General features: G+C 36.7%; 1 protein-coding gene across 1 annotated transcript; it reads right to left on the reverse strand.

The window, feature by feature from the left end:
- Positions 1-118: 118 nt before the first annotated feature.
- LOC131167715 (cytochrome b-c1 complex subunit Rieske-4, mitochondrial-like) lies at positions 119-20,353 on the reverse strand. The gene is made up of 2 exons (XM_058126560.1): positions 19,991-20,353; positions 119-964 (listed from the first exon to the last, which is right to left on the reverse strand). The coding sequence occupies exons 1-2, from the start codon at positions 20,190-20,192 to the stop codon at positions 321-323; spliced, it is 846 nt and encodes a 281-aa protein (XP_057982543.1). The 5' UTR covers positions 20,193-20,353; the 3' UTR covers positions 119-320.
- Positions 20,354-20,881: the final 528 nt, after the last annotated feature.

Below are 20,881 nucleotides of genomic sequence, written 5' to 3' on the forward strand. Positions count from 1 at the left end.
TGTTGATACCTCAAACTCCTTAGAAGTGTCATTATCATGTTGATTTACAACTACCAAAAGATAATCAAATTATAATTAGCAGCCTCAGAATGAATATTTGAGAAGAAATCCATGCCCAGCAGAGAACAGAAGGCTTATTCATAGCACCACAGCAGTTACAATAGCCAAGTTACACAAGCATTACTAAACATGCCCAAAAGTGAGGGGGGGAAAACATAAATGGCAAAGATATATATAGCTGCAACAGACCTAGAACATATACTGAGTAAAATAAAAAATTTTGGTATCCAAGTTTACTGGAAAAGAAACCCCTGGTATTCTCAACCAATCAACAACTTGTTATCCTCCATGAAGCTGTAAGTAGGTACCTCCAGATTGTAGGGTGCTGGTCCCTTGCGAATCCTACCAGAGATGTCGTAATGCGAACCATGGCAGGGACAAAACCATCCACCGAAGTCACCGGCATTTGGTAAGGGGATGCAACCCAGATGTGTGCACACCCCAATAACCACAAGCCATTCTGGGTCCTTGACCCTGGCTGCATCCTCCTGTGGATCACGAAGAGATCCCAAATCCACGCTGTTTGCCAGTTTGACATCATCATCAGTCCTTCGCCTGATGAAGACAGGTTTCCCACGCCATTTGACAGTCACCGTGTTTCCAGGCTCAATGCTGGAGAGATCAACCTCAATGGAGGCTAGGGCAAGAACATCCTTACTGGCGGACATGCTCAGCACAAACTTGAGGATCAGCAGACGGAGCAGTGAAGCATACACAAACCTACCCCCAGTGAGGACAAAGTAGGCAAATGCTCGCTTGCTAGGATCACCTGGAGGATAACGCTCATGGTTGTAATCATCATAAACAATCTTCGGAGTTGGGTTTTTGATAGCTGCCAGAGTCGATGGAACTTCCAGAGTGGCAGCATTTTCATTTCTTGGGACAATTGACTCAGAAGCAAAACCTAGAAAAGCCATTCACAAACAACAAAACAAAACAAAATTAAGCAAAGCAGAGAAACTAAAACACACTGTATCACTAGAATGAAAATTACAGCTGGAATGGTAGGTTCAACTAATATAACAAATACTAATTGGATCATATCACATTCAAAAGCCTCAACCAAAATACAAGTAAAAGCTGCCTACCATCTTCCCTCTACCCTGCTATAAGCAGGAGCCCTGGCAGTGATCTGTACCAACACTATATATTAACTATAACCAAACTACAACCTGAGGGGTATCCAACTCAAACCAGAGAAAAACAAAAAAATCTTGTTACCCACATTTATGGTGCTTAGTAAACCATTCTTTTTATAACTCCTCAAATATTATTAGCAAAATAGGATAATAGTATTGTTTGAATCTTTGTGAACCAACTTTCTTCAGAAAACCAGCAATATTTCAAGTTTCATGCTCTAAATGAGGAACTAGTAGAACATAAAGGGAGGCCTTGTGGTAGGCAGTTCGCAACTACAAGCCAAAGATTCTAAAGCAATTTCCATCATAGGATCAGGAGTAACTCAATTAATTTAGAAGTCAAATTAATTTAGGTTTATTTTGTATATTTATGTACTTTGGGTCTATTTTAAAATTACGTATTTTATTGGAAACTTGATTATTTTAGAAGTCAAATTAATTTAGGTTTATTTTGTGTATTTATGTACTTTGGGTCTACTTTAAAATTACGTATTTTATTGGGGTCTTTATGAAAATATGTGTTAGTACTTAGTGGTAGCAGGTATAAGTGCTGGACATGTAAATTATTGTACAGTTATTGTTAGATCAGAATTGCAAGTGCAGCTTCTCTCTCTCTCTCTCAGGTTGTTCCTTCTACTTCTTCTTCCTCCTCCTCTGTTTCTGTTCTCTCCTTCTGTCAAAATCACTGCTATTCAGCAGCCCCTTCTCTCCTCTTCTGTTTAGTTGCTACATCAAATTGGCATCAGAGCAAACTTTGATTCACATCCACCGCACAACTGCAATCTGCACTAATAGGCTTCAATTGCTGCAAAAAACAAGTTCCGAAGTCGCAGGAAAATCCCATAAAATATAAGCATTTGTAGTCTGCAACTTTCCTGAAAATTAGAGCCGTGCCCGAGTCTCGGACACCATTTTCCAGGCATCATTTGACAACACCTCCCACACCTTTACAACAGAAAACAACGGAAGCTCCTCACGTACAATTTCTCATTCACCTAACAAGGCCACCACAAAGTTGCCCAACCGCCGATCCCTTCAAATTCTACTGTAGTTTTTTTGGGACACACCACCCCCACTTGGCTCCCCAGCCCTGATCCGGCACCCCCTGGAGCTTCATTGCTGGCAGTGCATGCACCCCACACACAGGCAACTTGTGAGTGAGAAACTTCCAGAGTGTTCTCCTGCTTCCAGCATTGAGAGAAATTGGCTCCACCTCACAATATTTTGGATTTTCTCCTGAGAATTTGAAGTTGTTTAATTAAAACTGATAGATCAAGTTTAATTCACATTTCTAAGGATTAAATTCAGCCTAATCTTGGACTGCAATGCAAATTTCTAAGTTCGAAGGCCTGCCGGTGTTCAGATTAAGGCACAGCAGATGTATTTTGAGATTTACTGCAACAAATTAGCTTTCCTTCCCAAGATTTTGATGTAGGTCCAAGGAAATTCGATTTTGGTTGTTTGACACATTGTTGGATGGATAAATTCGGTGTGACATCACTATTCTTCAAGTTTATTGGCAGAACATCTAAGGACCACTGCTAAGGTTGCATGAACTTACACCTCTTGGATTCCACATAAATATATTTAATATCACTTACCTAATTGGTACTTATTTGAATTTGCATCAGTCACAAATTTCCTCTTTGGTTTAAAGAACGAAAATGAAGAGCTAATACCACATATCTAGTACCCAACTAGCTGGCAATTATCAACAATTGATGAAACCTAGGTGTCTTTCTTATTTTGACACTTGTTCAGGTTCTCAAGTCATCTTAGATTGGATAGATGGCATGGTGATGCAGGGCATCATCAAGGATCTGCAGCCATGGGAAAGATCAGAAGAAATTGAAGAGAGGAAGGTGGGGAAGAGAGGAGAGAGATACAAGGGGGAATCACACGTTCAATTCAATTCAAATTCAAATTCAAATTCAACACCCAACTTACAACATGGCTTTCACACACTGTTTATGAGAAAGCGCTTAACACATGAAATTACAAATATACCCTTAAAACAATACAAAATTACAGACATTCCTAAAATACACAAATACTAAGACGGATATGTTTGTCAATGACCTTGCTCTTCATCCTCAGTTTTCCATTTTTAACTCCAACAGTAAGGAATAATCAGTTGCTCTAGAATTAGTTGAAAATTATTTAATTGTGGAACCTATTGTTGAAATACCCTTCATATTATTCCTCTCTAATCTTGTTAACTTGTGCCTCCATGACTCTCATCTTCTCCCTATACATTTTCCTCAACCAAATCTAGTGAAACGTTGTCATTTAATCAAAGGACATTTCAGCCCCGTATGCTACTTACAGTTGGAGGATCTTCTAGATACTCTCCAATGGTGATTAATGATGAAATGCAGATTGTGTCTCCTCTTGATTTGCCTACATGTTTGACTTTGTTCCCTCTCATGGAGAACCTTAGATGTCTATATCGTAACTAGATGTTTTATTCTAGTTTGGGAAATTGTACCTAGATTTTTTATTTTAGTTTGGGAAAACTATGATTATTTTAGAAGTTTATTAAGTTAGGTTTATTTTGTGTATTTTAAGTACTTTGGGACTATTATATAATTGTAACTAGATGTTTTATTTTAGTTTGGGAAATTGTACCTAGATTTTTTATTTTAGATTGGGAAAACTATGATTATTTTAGAAGTTAATTAATTTGGGTTTATTTTGTGTAATTGGACTATTAAGTTGCATGTTCCATCACTTTTATCAACACCAGCTTGCGTAAGGGTATAAGGGTTAATATAAGAGCTTGTTATTGGGCAATTTGGTATGCCAATGGGATCAATCGCATGATACAACAACGAAACCAAACCTTAAGTCCTACTAGGTGGGGTTGGCTATATGAATCCTTTTCCGCTAATTTATGCGATCATTGGCAATTTCTTTTGATAGATTCAGAGCTATTAAATCCTTAATCACTATCTCCTCCCAAGTTATTTTAGGTCTACCCCTACCCCTTCTACTGGCCCCCACAGTAACTAACTCACTCTTCCTCACTGGTGCACTATATGGCCTACGTTGCAAGTGTCCATATCATTTGAGTCGTCCCTCCCTTATCTTCTATAGGAGCTACACCTACTGCGAATATGTTCCTTCCTCAATTTATCTTTCAATGTTATACCACTCATCCATCTAAGCATTCTCATCTCGAAAACTTTACTTTTTGGATATTATGTTTCTTCGTCGCCCAACATTCCGATCCATATAGCATAACTGGTCTTATAGCTGTCTTATGAAACTTCCCTTTCAATTTTAAGGGTATTCTATGATCACAGAGCACACTTGAAGCACTTCTCCATTTTACCCAACCTGCTTTAACTCTATGCATCACATCATTTTCAATTTCTCCTTCAACTTGTATAATAGAACCAAGGTAGCGAAATCTGCAAATGCTATTTATTTCTTCATCATCAAGTTTAACTTTGTCTCCAATATTCCTCCTATCATTACTAAAATTACATTTCATATATTCTGTCTTATTTCTACTTATCCTAAAGCCTCTAGATTCCAAAGCTTCTCTCCATAATTCTAACTTAGTCTCTACTCTGTCCCTAGTTTCATCAATTAATACAATATCATCTGCAAACAACATACACCATGGAACCTCTTTTTGAATACTCTTAGTCAATTGGTCCATCACTAAAGAAAAAAGATAAGGACTCATAGCAGATCCTTGATGTACACCTATGGTGATTGAAAATTCTCTAGTTTCTCCGTCTATAGTCCTTACACTAGTCTATACATATCCTTAATTACATCAAGTATACCTACTACATAAACCCTTTTTTTCTAAAACGCACTATATAACTTCCCTAAGTATCCTATCATATGATTTCTCAAGGTCAATAAATATCATATGCAAGTCCCTCTTCTTTTCCCTAAACTTTTCCATTAATCTTCTTAAAAGATATATACCTTTTGTGATAGATCTCCCAGCCATAACACCAAATTGATTTTCTGAGACCTTCATTTCTAACCTTAATCTTTGTTCAACTACCCTTTCTCATAGTTTCATCGTATGACTCATAAGTTTTTGATAAGTAATAAGTTTATTGATAACAAAAATGAACACCAATTACACAAGGAGTGTACATGGGGTAAACAAATCAAAAACAGAAATTACAAGAATCTAGTAAATCAAAAAAAGAAGCAAATGATTGGTTTCGCAAAGCAGCCAACCAATCCATCAAAGTTGTAAAGAAAAATAGCTCCAAGTCCGAAATGGATCTTTCCTTATCTTCAAAACACCTACTATTTCTCTCCCTCCAAAGACGCCACAATAAACAATGAGGAACCATCAACCAAATAAACCCATTTCGATAATGACCAAAGCTGCCTTGCCAACATGCTAGAAGTCCTACTACAGATCGCGGCATAACCCATCTCACTCCAAACAAACCAAATACCATAACCCACAAGTCCATTGCAACCAAACAATGAATAAAAAGATGATCAACCGTCTCATTATTACACTTGCACATGTAGCACCAATCCAATATCCAAACCTTTCTTTTTCGTAAATTGTCAAACGTTAAGCATTTCCTTAAAGCAGTAGTCCAAACGAAAAAAGCTACTCTAGATGGAATTTTCTGCTTCCAAATACTTTTCCAAGGAAAGCCACAATCTTTGGAGCCCATTAAAATACCATAATAACCTTTAACCAAGAAGCCCTTCTCTCTATCAGATTTCCAGCACATCTTATCCTCACTAGACCCCTTCCCCGAAGCACCATATATGGTATCCATAAAACCAGCCATGGCCTCTAATTCCTGAAGATGCATACCCCTAAAGAAACTTACATCCCAAAACAAGACTCCATTATCAAACTTCATAAGCTCAGCCACGCTAGCTTTTTTATCTCGACAAAATCTATACAAATCAGGATAGTTGACTGCAAGAGATGTCTCACCACACCAATGGTCTTGCCAAAACTTCACCTTAGACCCATTTCCAATATCATATAGAACGTGGCAAGAAAAAGAAGACCATCCCCGACTAATATTTTTCCACAAGCCAACACTATGTGGACCATTAACAGGCCTAGTACACCAACCACCCCATTCACAACCGTATTTCACCTTTACCACTTGCCTCCAAAGAGCAGCCTTCTCCATCCCAAATCTCCATAACCACTTCCCAAGCAAAGCTACATTAAACTGTCTTAACTTCCTTATCCCCAAACCACCTGAAGGAATGGGATAGCAAACGGTATCCCATTTAACCAAATGGAATTTTGGTTCATCACCAATGCCACCCCATAAAAAATTCCTTTGAAGTTTCTCAATACGATTAGCCACAGCAGCAGGAATAGGAAATAAAGATAGAAAGTAAGTGGGTAAATTAGATAGAGTGCTTTTAATTAACGTGACTCTACCTCCCTAAGATAAGTACAAACGTTCCCACCCTGCTAACCTTCGTTCTATCTTCTCCAAAATTGGGTTCCATATTGTCTTATCCTTGAATTTGGCTCCCAAAGGAAGACCCAAATATTTCATAGGAAGATTACCTTGTTTACAACCAAGGATGTGCAAGAATAAGTCAAAATTAAACACCGTACCAACAAGAACCAACTCTGACTTGCCCAAATTTATCTTTAAACTAGAGACCGCCTCAAACCACATAAGTATCAAACGGAGAAACAAAATCTGATCCAAATCAGCATCACAAAAAATTACAGTGTCATCCGCAAAGAAAATATGAGACACCACCAAAGCTCTTCCCTCTATATGTCCCACACCAAAGCCTGACATGTGACCATCAAGGACAGATTTATCCAACATTCTCCCCAGGGCTTCCATAACCAGGACAAACAACAAAGGAAATAATGGGTCACCTTGTCTCAACCCCCTAGAGCTCTCAAAAAATCCACAAGGAGTGCCATTTATCAGAATGGAGAAACGAACTGTAGATATACAAAAGAAAATCCACCGCCTCCATTTTGCAGAGAACCCACCCCGTTCTAGTAACTGCATAAGAAAACCCCAATTTACATTATCAAAAGCCTTCTCAACATCTAATTTGCAAAGAAACCCTAGCATCCCATTTTTCAATCTACTATCAAGGCATTCATTAGCAATAAGTACAGGGTCAAGAATCTGCATGTTTCTCACAAAAGCATTCTGGGAAGCTGAAATTATATCTTCCATAACCGTGCGAAGTCTGGTGGCTAAGACCTTAGCAATGATCTTATAAAACCCCCCCAACAAGACTAATAGGGCGAAAATCCTTTACTTCAATGGCTTCATTTTTTTTAGGGATGAGAGTGATGAAAGTAGCATTCAGGTTTTTCTCAAACTGACCTTTATCAAAAAATGATGGAACACAGCTTGGAAGAAAGCCCCAACAAGATCAGGTTTGAGAATCCCCCAACAAGCTTGAAAAAAAGCCATTGTAAATCCATCTGGTCCAGGCAATTTATCACCATTAAAATTTTGTATGACGTCAAAAATTTCCACCTCCTCAAATGGTCTATCTAGCCAATCTGCATTATCATCAGATATTCTTGGAAATATTAAGACTTCTGGGAATGATCGACTAACTTGTTGCTCAGAGTATAAATTCATGAAGAATTGAGTGATGTAATCAGCAATCATACCTTGATTGGAAGACAAGGCACCATCAACCACAAGGCTCTCAATAACATTATTTCTTCTATTAGAATTAGCCATTCTATGGAAAAATTTGGTATTTGCATCCCCCTCCTTCAAATGTAGCGCCCTAGACTTCTGCCTCCAACTAATCTCTTCTAAAAGAGTGAGCTTTTCAATATCGGTGCGGTGAGTAGCTTGTTCTAACTTTTCCTTAGTTGTTAAACGATGAGTTTCCTCTCTAACATCCAAGTCATTCAATTTGTTCCAAAGTTGCTATATCTTAACAATGACGTTCCCAAATTCCGCCTCGTTTCACTTTTTTAAATCCAACTTCAAAGCTGCCAATTTCTTAACTAGCATGAAACTAGGACTTCCTTGGAACGAATAGGATGCCCACCACTCCTTCACTTTATCAACAAAGTTCTCCACGCTCAACCACATATTTTCAAAGCGAAAAGGAGTTCTACCTCTCCGCTAACTCCCCCCCCCCCCCCTTCTTCCAATAGAATTGGGTAGTGATCAGAAAGTATTTTGGACAGTCTTCTCTGTGAAAATTGAGTGAAGTGATCCACCAAGAATGGAGAGAAAAGAAGCCGATCTATTCTATAAGCGGAGGAAGAATTGGACCAGGTGTAAAGGCCTCCTTCCATAGATATATCCATCAGCCCATGAAAAGAGATAAAATCCAAAAATTCATGCATAGCCCAAGTATAACTTACAGCCCCTAGTCTTTCTAATGGGAAGCGGATTATATTAAAATCACCTCCAATGCACCATGGCGAATCCCACCAACTAATCAGCCCTGTCAGCTCCTCCCACATTTTCCTACGCCTCTTGTTCAAATTTGGCCCATAAACACCTGTGAAAGCCCACTCAAATTGATCACCGATATTTTTAAATTTGCATGAAACAGGAAAATACCCCACTGCTTCCTCCACCTTTTCCACTACCCTTCGATTCCACATCAGGGTAATACCTCCAAAAGCACCTTCTGAACCCAAGTACAACCAGTCTACATATGGACAACTCCATATACTTCGGAAAATTCTTCTAGTAATCCATTCAATTTTAGTCTCTTGCAAACATACAATATCAGGTTTCCGTGTACACAACAAATTACGAATCTGAAGCCTTTTTTCAACCTCATTTAATCCTCTGACATTCCATGAAAGTATCTTCAAATTCATCTAGAATCAGAGAGAGTCCGCTCCCTATTAAAACCACTGTGTCTAGATGAAGTAGAACCATAATTAATTGAACTGAATAAATCTTTCAGTTCTCTTAAACCTTTCGCACCAATTCTCTTCAAGTCACGTGCATTTTTTTCCAAAGTAGCCCTACGGTGTAATTCAGCCTCAACAGCCAGCAAAAAAGTAGTTACTTGATTTTCCAAACCTTGTAAGGGCGTGCCCAGAAATTTGTCAAACCCTTTAAATCTTCTTTGGAACCACTCAGAATAAGGTACTTCCCTCACTGGGCTCTCCACATCGACCACTTCCTGTCCTTCCATAGTCAAGGGTAAAGAATAAGCTAGTGGTTCCACTACTAAAGGTGACAAACCCCCTTCGTTAGGTAGCTCAGCAACCAGATATCGTTGTCCGAGGCCCAATCCTCTACAAGTACATCATTCCCATCAAACTGAGTTGGTAACACCTCCAAAGTATCTACAGGCTTCAACGGAACCAAGGACAATTGGTTTTGCCCTTCTAAACCCTCTGTGACTTCACTAGGTGGCAAAGAAATCTGAATTGGAACCGCAACTCTTCTTCCATCTCGCAGCTCAAGCACCCACTACTCAGAATTTTATCACTTCCTGAAAATATTGCCGGAATGTTCTTGAAGATTCAATTGGATGTCTCGCTGCAAGTTTTCCTCACCATCGGATGTGTTTGTTGACTCACCAGTGCCGAGACACTCTCTATCGGCCTCATCATAGCCTAAATGCTCCATATCAGTCTTGTCGGAGCCTAAGGGCTCAATATCGGTCTCATCGATGCCAATACTGTTAGTCTCGGTATCATCAGAAGATTTCATCGACTGGGCTAGCATCGATGCACTTCGGTGATCAACTTCATATTGCTTCGAACCGAGAACCACAACATCGCCCCTTCTCACTGAACTCCCCAAGGTTGAAGATGACGATTCTGGATTCTGGGTGTTATTGTTTTGAAAGGCTTGTGTTGGTTTGGGCCGCTAGATTGAGATGGGCTTGGGATTAGGTATGGGCTTTGGCTTGAAAGGAGCTTTGGTTAAAACTTTATTGTTTTCCTTGATATTCTCTGTACAACCCATTTCCTAAGCTTGAGTAACTTTGGACTATATTACCTCCCATTCTCCATCCGGCCAACTATGCAATCTGAGGCTTATATTCAGAGATACATAAGAGTTTGTGTTACCACTAACATTTTCAGTAATTTCCACTGAAACATTAGCCTTTGATTTTGCTTGTTCCTTCCCAGTACCCAAATCACAACTATCGTGGCTATGATTTCTCAATTTAGAATTTTGAGAATATAGCATTAATTGCTTTCCATTCTTGCTACCACCATCATCTCTCCAACCCCCCTCCACCGCTACCAACAGAAAGGTTTTGGAATTCTCCCCTCTGAGTTTAAGTGCTGATTGGGATGTCTGTTTGCTAGCTAATGGCTTTTCGTAGATGAAATCCAAACCCTCTCCACCCACTACCCAATTTTCCTTCTGGCACCACCAGAAATCCTTTCTGACGGCCATGTATACGTTCCGAGATCATTAAAAAACAACCATGTGCATTGGATCCCAATTGCAAAATAAATACTTTCTCACCATCTCTGAATGTTTGTGCAAAAATACCAGGAATTACATTGGACATTAGCTCCTCCACACTAGCTACAAATTGTTTTGCACTCTCTTCCCCATGCAAACAGATCGGAGAGCGTATCGATTTTGCTCAAAAATGCGTAACATGAAATAAGAACCACCCTCCTCAACTGAGAATTCCAAAGTCTTGGATTCCACGAAAAAGAAACCCCCCATTCTTGAGCATATATCAACACTTAAGTTAATCTTCAAACTTTCTCAAAAACTGCAGGAACTTTCGGATTATCGTCCTCCGTGAACATGGCGTTGCAGCGATTACCACCTCGACTTTTAGAAACATTGGCAGAAACCTTGAAGCTTAGACTGAGAAGAGACCTCGAAGCAGAGAAGTTGTAGGGTGTCGCAAGGAGGGACGAGAGGTTGTACGAGGTCGCTGGAGAGAGACGAGTGGTAAGGAGTCGTCGGAGACAGACGAGTGGTCAGAAGGGGTCGTTGGAGAGAGACGATAGGTCAAAAGGAGCCGTCGGAGAGAGACGAGTGGCCAGAAGGGGTCGATGGAGGGAGACGATAAGTCAAAAGGGGTCGTTGGAGAGAGACAAGTGGTCAGAATGGGTTGTTGGAGAGTGACGATAGGTTAGAAGGAGCCGTCAGAGAGAGAGGAGGGATGGAGAGAGACGATAGGTCAGAAGGGGTCATTGGTAATTCCACGATAGTCATTACAATTTTGAATATCTCCTTTATTTTAGTATATAGGTATTAAAGTGCTTTCCCTCCATTCATCTAACATTTTCTTAATTATATTAAATAAATTAGTTAATCATATAATTCCGTTATCACCTAAGCATTTCCAAACTTCAATTGGGATGTTATCTGGTCCCATAACTTTCCCATTTTTTATCTTTTTTAGTGCAAACTTAACTTCGTTAACTCTAATTTTGCAAATAAATCTCATATTTTTAATCTTTTCCTCATTTGACAATTCTAAGTTTAAGCCTTCTATTTGGTTTTCATTTAACAACTTACTAAAGTAACTTCGTCACCTTTCTTTAATGTCTTCGTCCTTAACCAAGACAATATCATCCTCACTTTTTATACATTTTACATTTCCTACGCCCTTACTCTTCCTTTCTCTAGCTTTAGCAAGTTTAAATATATCTCTTTCCCCTTCTTTTGTATCTAATCTATCATACAAACTATTAAATGATTTGTATTTGGCTTCACTAACGGCCTTTTTTGCAACTTTTTTTGCCTCCTTGTACTTTTCAAAGTTATCCCAGTTTCTACATTTTTGCCACATTTTATACCAAATTCTTTTTATCTTTATGGCTTTTTGTACATCTTTATCCCACCACCAACTCTCTTTGCTATTCGAGAATCTTCCCCTTGATTGACCTAAAATCTCTTTTGCTATCTTTTTAACAGAGCTAGCTAATCTACTCCAAAGAGTATTTGTATCTATCCCATCCTCTAAGGTCCAATCCCCATCTTTGATCACTTTATCTTTAAATTTTATTATATTTTCTCCTTTTAGGTTCCACCACCTAGTTCTCTTATACTGGTTTATTTTATACTTTTTCTTTCATTTTTTAATACATATATCTAACACTAAGACTCTATGTTGTGTGGTTAGGCTATCACCTAGAATAACTTTACAATCCTTGCATGATAAACAATCTACCCTCCTAGTTAAAAAAAAACCTATTTGACTTCTATTTTGTCCACTTTTAAAGGTTATTAAGTGTTCTTCTCTCTTCTTAAAGCAAGTATTCATTATACTAAAATCATATGACATAGCAAAGTCTAAGATCATCTCCCTAGACTCATTTTTGTCTCCATATCCATATCCTATATGTATCCTCTCATAATTTTTATTATCTCTTCCAACGTCTCCATTCAGATCTCCTCCTATAAATATTTTCTTAGTCCCCTGTATGCCTTGTATAATACTATCCATATCTTCCCAAAATTGTCTTTTAAGATTTTCCTCTAAGTCGACTTGAGAAGCATAAGCACTAATGATATTTATTATCTTTTGTCCTAATACAATCTTGATATTTATAATTCTATCCTCTACTCTGTTTACATCAACAACGTTTTCTTTTAAGTTTTTGTCTATAATAATTCTTACTTCATTCTTATCTTTTTCTTTTCTAGTGTACCAAAGTTTAAATCTTGATTTATCAATTTCTCTAAATTTCTCCCCCACCCACTTAGTTTCTTGAAGGCAAATTATAGTAATTCTTCTTTTAATCATTGTGTCCACAATTTTCATACTTTTACCCACAAGTGCCCCTATATTCCAAGTTGCTAATCTAATCCTAGTTTCCTGAACTAACGTCTTTACCTGCCTACGTTCAGAATGATGCCGAAACCCTCACATATTTGACATCATACCCGGGCGCCGACACGGTGCGTTGCTTTGGGGCGACGACCTAGCCCACTTTTCGCTACACTCGGGTGAAAAGTGTTTTCGATCATTAAACTTTCACACTTTTATATTACAAGTCTTAAGTTTTAACTTTGAAAATAAATGAAAAGAATTCAAGCACAGACATGTCCCTAACTAATAATTGGTTTTGAATCTATAATGTTTTGTTTTATTGGTGTTTTTATGTAAATATGTGTTAGTAGTAGTGGATGTAAGCACTGGACATTTAAGTTATTGTATAATTTTGGTATGAATCAGAATTGCAAGTGCAGTTTCTCTCACTCTCTCTTAGGTTCTTCGTTGTACGTTTTCTTCTTCCTCAGTAGCTGTTCTCTTCTGAGTTCTCACTGTATTCTGTCGAACTCTTTGTTGTTCAGCCGTTCAGGAGCCCCTTCTCTCTTTTCTTCTGCACCATTCTCTTCTTCTTCCTACTCTCTCCCGCAATTCTCCCAATTATCTCTCTAATTTCTGATATTCAGTTGTTTGTCCTACATCACTGCGCAATCCAAGTCCAATTGCAAAAATTTAGCTAATTTCAACTTCCAAAAAGCAAGAATAGTTATTTGAAGAGACAAAAAACATAATTTCTAAGCTATTTAAGAAATTGGCATCCCTTAATTGTTCATTAGCCAGATTATTTGTACAACGGTTTTGCAGAACAGTGGATAAAAAAATCCCAGCCAAAATAACTAATAGTATTTGAATATGAAGTTTTTTAAAAAAAAATTCTAAAAAAAGTATTGCCGTTTGGGACAAGGTGAGGGCAGGTGGAGAAAGTTGAACTAATGTGGATGACAATGCAGGGACCCTCACCTCCATATGCCCTTTGGAACTCCCCAGTTAGCAGCAATTCCCAACTACTAAAGGAAACATCACCAGTTATCTCAAACCATAACAAAATCATCTTATCTGGTGATCCATCCATTCTAAATATGTACCACATTCAATAGTAAACAAATTCCCAGGTTAATAAGCTTATCAACTTGCATCTCAACATTGTAATCTTCTATACACTCATCTAGCCACACCAATAACAGGTGCAAGTTTTTTCCTTTGTGAGGTATGAAAGCTTATTATTTGTACAGAAAATTTCATTTTTATTAGTATTGAACACAAATAATACATCATCTCATAATCATATTTAGATGAAAAATTTCTCAGCTTTGTCCCTCCCTCCCAGATGATGAACAAGAACAACAATAACAACAACGAACCACGCCTTAACTTCCACTAGGCAAGGCTGGCTATATGAATCCTTTTCCTCCAAGGCGCCAATTTATGAGATCATAGACAATTCCTTCGATAAATTTAGAGCTATTAAATCCTTACTATTTTATTCCACGTTACTTTAGGTCTATCCCTTCCCCTTCTACTAACCCTCACAGTAACTAAATCACTCTTCCTTACTGGCACACTATGTGGTCTATGTTGCAAGTGCGCAAACCATTAGAGTCGTCCCTCCCTTATCTTCTATAGGAGTTACGCCTAACTTACTACAAATATGTTCATTTCTTAATTTATCTTATACCATTCGTCCATCTAAGCATTCTCATCTCGGTAACTTTTACTTTTTCAATATGCTATTTCTTAGTCGCCCAAAATTCAGATCCATATAGCATAGCTAGTCTTACAATCGTCTTATAAAACTTCCCTTTTAAATTTGCCATCAAGAAACCAAGTGGGTGGGGGAGAAAGCTAGAGAAATCGATAAATCAGGATTTAAACTTTAGTACACTGGAAAAGAAAAACATAAGAATGGAGTAGGCATTATTATAGACAAAAACTTAAAAGATAGCGTTGTGGATGTAACTAGAGTGAGGGATAGAATTATAAAAATCAAGATGGTATTAAGACAAGAGATAATAAATATCATTAGTGCTTATGCTCCTCAAGTTGACTTAGCAGAAAATCTTAAGAAACAATTTTGGGAAGATATGGAGAGTATTATACAAGGCATACCAGGGACTGAAAAAATATTTATAGGAGGAGATCTGAATGGAGACGTTGGAAGAGATAATAAAAATTATGAGAGGATACATAGAGAATATGGATATAAAGACAAAAATGAGTCTGGGGAGATGATCTTAGCCTTTGCTATGTCATATGATTTTAGTATAATGAATACTTGCTTTAAGAAGAGAGAAGAACACTTAATAATCTTTAAAAATGGACAAAATAGAAGTCAAATAGATTTTTTTTTTACTAGGAGGGTAGATCGTTTATCATGTAAGGATTGTAAAGTTATTCCAGGTGAAGGCCTAACCACACAACATAGAGTCTTAGTATTAGATATATGTATTAAAAAATGGAAGAAAAATGATAAAATAAACCAGTGTAGGAGAATTAGATGGTGGAACCTAAAAGGAGAAAATATAATAAAATTTAAAGATAAAATGATCAAAGATGGGGATTGGACCTTTGCGGATGGGATAGATACAAATACTCTTTGGAATAGATTAGCTAGCTCTATTAAAAAGATAGCAAAAGGATTTTAGGTGAATCAAGAGGAAGATTCTTGAATAGCAAAGAAAGTTGGTAGTAGGATAAAGATGTACAAAAAATCATAAAGACAAAAAGAATTTGGTATAAAACGTGGCAAAAATGTAGAAACAGAGATAACTTTGAAAAATATAAGGAGGCAAGAAAAGATACAAAAAAGGACGTTAGTGAAGCTAAATATAGATCATTTAATAGTTTGTATGATAGCTTAGGTATAAAAGAAGGGGAAAGAGATATATTTAAACTTGCTAAAGCTAGAGAAAGGAAGAGCAAGGACATAGGAAATGTAAAATGTATAAAAAGTGAGGATGATATTGTCTTAGTTAAGGACGAAGATATTAAAGAAAGATGACGAAGTTACTTTAGTAAGTTAACGAAAACCAAATAGAAGACTTAAACTTAGAATTGTCAAATGAAGAAAAGACTAAAAATATAAGATTTATTCGCAAAATTAGAGTTAACGAAATTAAGTTTGCACTAAAAAAAAGATGAAAAATGGAAAAACTATGGGACCAGATAACATCCCAATTGAAGTTTGGAAATGCTTGGGTGATAATGGAATTATAAGGTTAACTAATTTATTTAATACAATTGTAAAAACTAAGAAAATGCCAGATGAATGGAGAAAAAGCACTTTAATACCTCTATACAAAAATAAAGGAGATATTCAAAATTGTAATAACTATCGTGGAATTAAACTTATGAATCATACAATAAAACTATGGAAAAGGATAGTTGAACAAAGATTAAGGTTAGAAACGAAGATCTCTAAAAATTTATTTGGTTTTATGCCTAGGAGATCTACCACAGAAGCTATTTTATCTTTTAAGAAGATTAATGGAAAAATTTAGGGAAAAGAAAAGAGACTTACATATGATATTTATTGACCTAGAGAAAGCATATGATAAGATACCTAGGGAAGTTCTATAGTAAGTTTTAGAAAAAAAGGGTGTATGTTGTAAGTATACCGATGTCATTAAGACTATGTACAATGGAGTAATGACTAATGTAAGGACTATAGATGGAAAAATTAGAGAATTTTCAATTACCATAGGTGTACATCTGTTGGGAATAAAGAACAAATTCCCGAAACTTGTGAGAAACAAAATAGAGAAAAAATAACGCCAAAGAAAAATCAATCACACGCACAAGACAATATTTACGTGGTTCGGCAATTTTGCCTACGTCCACGGAGTTACAGGGATTTCAATATTATCAGGAAGAAAACACAGAGAGTGCGGCGATACAATGCTCTCCCTCTCGCTCTCTCGCAAGTACAACCACACCAACCCTAATCACCCGAAAGCAATCCTTTTCTATATGTTGCGCCTAGGGTTCCGTTCCGAATGGGCTCCAAAATTTTCCGGCCCAAGCCGCAGCGCTCATGGACTAAACCTTAGGATAGAAATCTCTAATTAAATACAGGTCGGGTCGTCATCCAAATTAAAACACAATTAGGCTCCACAAAAGCCCAACATACATCAAGGATCTTCTTTGAGTCCTTATTTTTTGCTTTAGTGATGGACCAATTGACTAAGAATATTCAAAAGGAGGTTCTATGGTGTATGTTGTTTGCAAATGATATTGTATTAATTGACGAAACTAGGGGTGGAGTAGAGGCTGAGTTAGAATTATGGAGAGAATCTTTGGAATCTAGAGGCTTTAGGATAAGTAGAAATAAAACAAAATATATGAAATGTAATTTTATTAATGATAGGAGGAATATCAGGGACAAAATTAAACTTGATGATGAAGAATCAAATAGCACTTGTAGATTTCGATACCTTGGAACTATTATGCAAGCTAAAGGAGAAATTGAAGATGATGTAATGCATAGAGTTAAAGCAGGTTGGGTAAAATGGAGAAGTGCTTCAAGTGTGCTATGTGATCGTAGAATACCCTTAAAATTGAAAGGGAAGTTTCATAGGACAGGTATAAGACCAGCTATGCTATATGGATCGGAATGTTGGGCGACAAAGAAACATAATATCCAAAAAGTAAAAGTTGTCGAGATGAGAATGCTTAGATGGATGAGTGGTATAACATTGAAAGATAAATTAAGGAATAAACATATTCATGGTAAGTTAGGTGTAACTCCTATAGAAGATAAGATAAGGGAGGGATGACTAAAATGGTATGGACACTTGCAACGTAGGCCTTATAGTGCACCTGTGAGGAAGAGTAACTTAGTTACTGTGGGGGGCAGTAGAAGGGGTAGGGATAGACCTAAAATAACTTGAGAGGAGATAGTGAGTAAGGATTTAATATCCTTAAATCTATCAAAAGAAATGGTCCATGATAGCATAAATTGGCAGAAAATGATTCATATAGCCGACCCCACTTAGTGGGACTAAGGCTTTGTTTTGTTTTGTTTTTTATGATCACAAAGCACACTCGAAACACTTTTCCATTTTAACCAACCTGCTTTGACTCTATGTACTACATCTTTTCCAATTTCTCCTTCAACTTGCATAATAGATCCAAAGTATCGAAATCTATTAGTGCTATTGATTTCTCCATCATCAAGTTTAACTTTTTCACCAATATTCCTTCTACAGTTACTGAAATTACATTTCATATATTCTATCTTATTTCTACTTATCCTAAAGCATCTAGATTCTAAAACTTCACTCTATAATTCTAACTTCAATTCTACTCCACCCCTAGTTCCATTGATTAAGAGAATATCATCTGCAAACAACGTATACTATGGAACCTCATTTTGATACTCCTAGTCAATTCATTCATCACTAAAGAAAAAAAACACGACCTCAAAGCAGATCCTTGATGTACACCTATTGTGACTGGAAATTCTCTAAAGCATCTAATGGTCATTAATATTCTTTACCATCTCACATGACTACAGCTGTTCCAAAAGTTAAAAGTATCTTCGCTATTTCCTACCGACTTATTCTGAGGCACTCCTTAAGAACAGAATGCACTCTTCAAACCTCAATAGCCCTGAAACTTCATTCAACCCCTTTTAATCCCACTAAAAAATATTGGATCACAAACAAATAACAAAATCAGATGAGATTTATCTTATATATGGTGCAGAATGGAGTGGTTTCTAGACTTCAAATAAGATGAGCTACCAAAGGCTAACAAATAAAAAAGCAAGAAGACTAGGGCTAAAGATCATTGGAGAATATTATAAAGATAAGAGTTTGAATCTTTGAGCATGCTTAAAAAAGAAATAGATGCTTTAATTCAATACAAATGCTGATGGAATTCCTGTTTTCAAATCAATCTTGGTTCTAATTTTTTGAGAATAAATTAAAATATACAATGATAGATACGAGATAGTAAGCAGTATTGGCATGCCACTCTTGTAGATCAAAAAATTGATCTTGAAACATGCTTTGTGAGTCAGAGTATTGACAGCATTTGCAATCACACCAAATCCAACAAATGGACTTGGTTTGAACTTTCAAGTTTAAACAAATTCCATACTCTCCTTTGAGGAGAAGATGTATTACAAAGTTGACAGTAATATATAATTACACAGATGCAAAACGACATATTCCAAAATTTTTGAATGATAGAAATGCCAATGCCATCTCATTTCAAGCTGCTTCAGCAATCTCACAACAACCTATATGACCTCTTATAAAACAAGCCAAAAATTTTGATTGGGACAATTTTGCAATAAAGAAGACTGGCTTTAAAATGACAAAATATGCCTAACTGAGATGCTCTATCAATTAACACAATATCATGAAACAAATGGAAATGTAGAATAAACAACCCTATTTTCAACAAATCTTTAACTAAGCTGCTGCATCAACGATGCAGTCAGGAAATAAATGGAAATGATAAAAATAGATGACAGTAGCACTCCATTTGGAACTTGGAAATCAAATAGGCAAGGAAATGAAATTATGAAGGAATCAGCTTTTTTCACATTTGGATGTCAAGGAGAACAAGAGAGAATAAAATTTATACTAAATTAATAAACAATTTCTTTGTTTTTCAGATTACATGCACCTTTGATTTTTCTATTAATCATATTTTAATAAATATTCACCTCACTTGTCTTTCCTTATCTGTCACAAATTCCTTGATCTAGAGGGAGCCCAAATATCCAAATTTAATCAAAGCATAATTGAGAAAGTTGCACGGCTCAACTTCACGCAAAAATTGGACGCTTTGCCAATAAAAAGACCCATTTTACATCACAACAACATGCCTAACTGACCAATGAAACAAACGGAAACAACAACAATATAATAACACCAGTTTTTTCGACCTCGACAGCGACCGAGCTGCTGCGTCAACGACGCACGATCGTGAAGCAAACGGAAATGATAACACTGAATAACATTAGAGGCCTAAATTAAATCAGAACACAATTGACACGCAAAAATTCAGGCATATATATATAGATCCAACGATATAAACCCTAATAAATCCGAAGAGCGCGAGAGGGAATCAACTAGACTAACCTCTGCGTGGAATATGAAGGCCCGGCCTGGAAAAAAATGCCGCGGAGAAGCCCGTGGAGCGGAGATCCTCGGAGGACGAATCGCCGCCGGAGGTGGGGTTCCGGGGGAGAATGGTGGACACGGTGTGGCTTGACCTCCATGGCGAAGACGATGACGATTGTGATGAGAGAGAGGAGAGCCTCCTGGCGGCAACCCTCAGCATCTTCTTCTCCTGCGCTTTCAACGACGGCGGTTCACCTCACCTGACGTTTCACTTTTTGAATGCGAGATTGTATGATTGTAACCATTGCTCGCAAAATACCGGGAGGAAAGTCAAAATAGGAGAAGAAATTGGACGGAGTCGGCTCCTGGAAATTTCTTCCAATTAGTAAAATTAACATATATTTAAATTAAAAAAAGTATCAACAAATTTTTTAATTTTTTTTACTAACTGTTATAAATTCAAAAAGTGAAACGTCATATTTAAAAGTTTTAAAAAAAAATGCCTTTGAATTTTATTTTAAAAATTCGATTAAAAGTTCTCTAATATATAATTTTAAATTTAACTCTTCCAATTTATGTTCTTAAATTTTTTAAGAATATAAAAAAATTTTCATTATCTTATTTTGGTTTTATTTTTTATTTTTATTTTTTAAAAGTTGAATTAGATTCGACGGAGACCGATTAAAAATTTGCATAAATAAGTAATTTTTTAAACTTAATTTTGATGCTCATTTATTTAAACAAGTCAAATTTGAACAAGATTGAGTTCAACTTGTTTACCTCATAAATTATAAAAATTAATAGCAATTATATTTATAATCTCCATTCAACTTTGTCATATGTCCTTAAGGGGAATGATGTTGATTACAACTCACTTTTATTAAGGAAACAAAAAAATAAATTTGTATA

Source organism: Malania oleifera, chromosome 11 (assembly GCF_029873635.1).
Source record: "Malania oleifera isolate guangnan ecotype guangnan chromosome 11, ASM2987363v1, whole genome shotgun sequence".
NCBI lineage: Eukaryota > Viridiplantae > Streptophyta > Magnoliopsida > Santalales > Ximeniaceae > Malania > Malania oleifera.

What these genes read in the sequence shown, in the direction of transcription:
- LOC131167715 (XM_058126560.1), bottom strand. Translation starts at nt 20,192, where the DNA reads ATGCTGAGGGTTGCCGCCAGGAGGCTCTCCTCTCTCTCATCACAATCG. An exon ending in CCTTCATATTCCACGCAGAG is followed by an intron (nt 965 to 19,990) that starts GTTAGTCTAGTT and finishes TGGCTTTTCTAG; the next exon opens with GTTTTGCTTCTGAGTCAATT.